The following is a 1,469-nucleotide window of genomic DNA, read 5'->3' as shown; positions in this document are numbered from 1 at the left end:
TTCCATTGGGATCAAAGTGACGCAGAGGTCCGATGATCCCAGTTCCTGCTCTCCCTGAGCAGGGCCCTGGCTGGGTCATGGCTCCATGTCCCCCTGTCACGGGCAGTGCTGTGTCCCAGGTGACACCAAGTGGCTCTGTCCCTGTCCCAGGCTGCCAATGTCCCCGTGGTCTTTGACGAGCACCACCTGAGCGAGGTGCAGAACACGGCGTCCGAGGAGAAGCTGGATCGGGTCGTGGATTCCATGAAGGAAAGCAAGGTGGCCCTCATAGGTGAGGAGCTGAAAGGAATGTGGCCTTGTCCTTGTCCTTGTTCTCCCCCTGTGCTGGGCACAGGTGGGGTCACACCTGGAATCCTGGGGCAGGTTTGGGCCTTTAAGGATAAGACTTTGAGGGGCTGGAATGTGTCCAGGGAAGGAGCTGGGGAAGGGTCTGGAGCCCCAGGAGCAGCTGAGGGAGCTGGGAAAGGGACTCAGCCTGGAGAAAAGGGGGATCAGGGGCGATCTTGTGGCTCTGTACAAGAGGGAGCAGCCGGGGGGATTTGGGATCTCATCCCAGGGAACAGGGAAAGGAGGAGAGGGAACAGCCTCAAACTGGGCCAGGGGAGGTTTAGATTGGACATTGGGGGAAAATTCCTCCATGTCCTCATCCTGCTCCGTGTCCTGCAGGAAAGATCCACACGCCCATGGAGTACAAGGGAGACCTGGCGTCCTATGACATGAGGCTCAGGTGAGGGAGGGCTCTGTTCACCTGCCAGGTGCTGGGAAACTAATTAATTCATTCATCATTAATGAGTTATCCGGGAGTGGAAAATGCTGAGGGATTATGAAACAAAACCCCTGAGGGACCGTGGTGAGCTGTCCCTGTTCACTGTGATCCTGMTGCCATGGGAATTCTGGAGATTGGTGGGCTGAACCCCAGTACTGGTCACTGGGAAARCCCTATTAATTAGTAATTAATGAGTTACTGGGAAACAAAATGCATGAGGGATGATCCATGGCCAGGATTTGTCCCTGCTCACCGTGGGATCCTGGAGAGGGGGAATGGCCCCAGGTGACCCCATCCCRCTGCCCCTTCCCAGGAGGAAGCTGGACCTGTTTGCCAACGTGGTGCACGTGAAGAGCCTGCCGGGCTACCAGACCCGGCACAACAACCTGGACCTGGTGATCATCCGGGAGCAGACCGAGGGCGAGTACAGCTCCCTGGAGCACGAGGTGAGGACATTGAGGGGCCCTGGCACTCCTCAGCTGGACATGGAGCCAGGCTGGGAGAGCTGGGAATGTTYCCCTGGAGAAGGGAAGGACACAGGGAGAGCTCAGAGCCCCTTTTGGGGCCGCTTTTGGGGCTCCAGGAGAGCTGGAGAGGGACTGGGGCCAAGGRCTGCAGGGACAGGACACAGGGAATGGATCCCACTGGGAAAGGGGAGCTTGGGCTGGGATCTTGGCAAGGAATTCCTGCCTGGGAGGGTGGC

The 1,469-nt window shown here is 58.1% G+C and overlaps 1 protein-coding gene across 1 annotated transcript in view; it reads left to right on the top strand.

Annotated features, from left to right (window-relative positions):
- Positions 1-130: 130 nt before the first annotated feature.
- The window catches only part of IDH3B (isocitrate dehydrogenase (NAD(+)) 3 non-catalytic subunit beta), a gene marked incomplete at its 5' end in the record, with an annotated part of 5,198 nt that continues 3,859 nt past the window's right edge, over positions 131-1,469 (top strand). Inside the window, 3 exons of the mRNA XM_057369372.1 lie at positions 131-271; positions 667-727; positions 1,080-1,464. Of these exons, the coding sequence (XP_057225355.1) occupies positions 131-271; positions 667-727; positions 1,080-1,464 (587 nt within the window). The remainder of the gene's footprint in view (positions 272-666; positions 728-1,079; positions 1,465-1,469) is intronic.

The sequence above is a fragment of the Malurus melanocephalus genome, unplaced genomic scaffold (genome assembly GCF_030028575.1).
Source record: "Malurus melanocephalus ecotype Western Australia unplaced genomic scaffold, MMel_1.1 scaffold_107, whole genome shotgun sequence".
Lineage (NCBI taxonomy): Eukaryota > Metazoa > Chordata > Aves > Passeriformes > Maluridae > Malurus > Malurus melanocephalus.
Note: the sequence above shows the minus strand (reverse complement) of the source record. Positions and strands in the feature narration are given on the sequence as shown.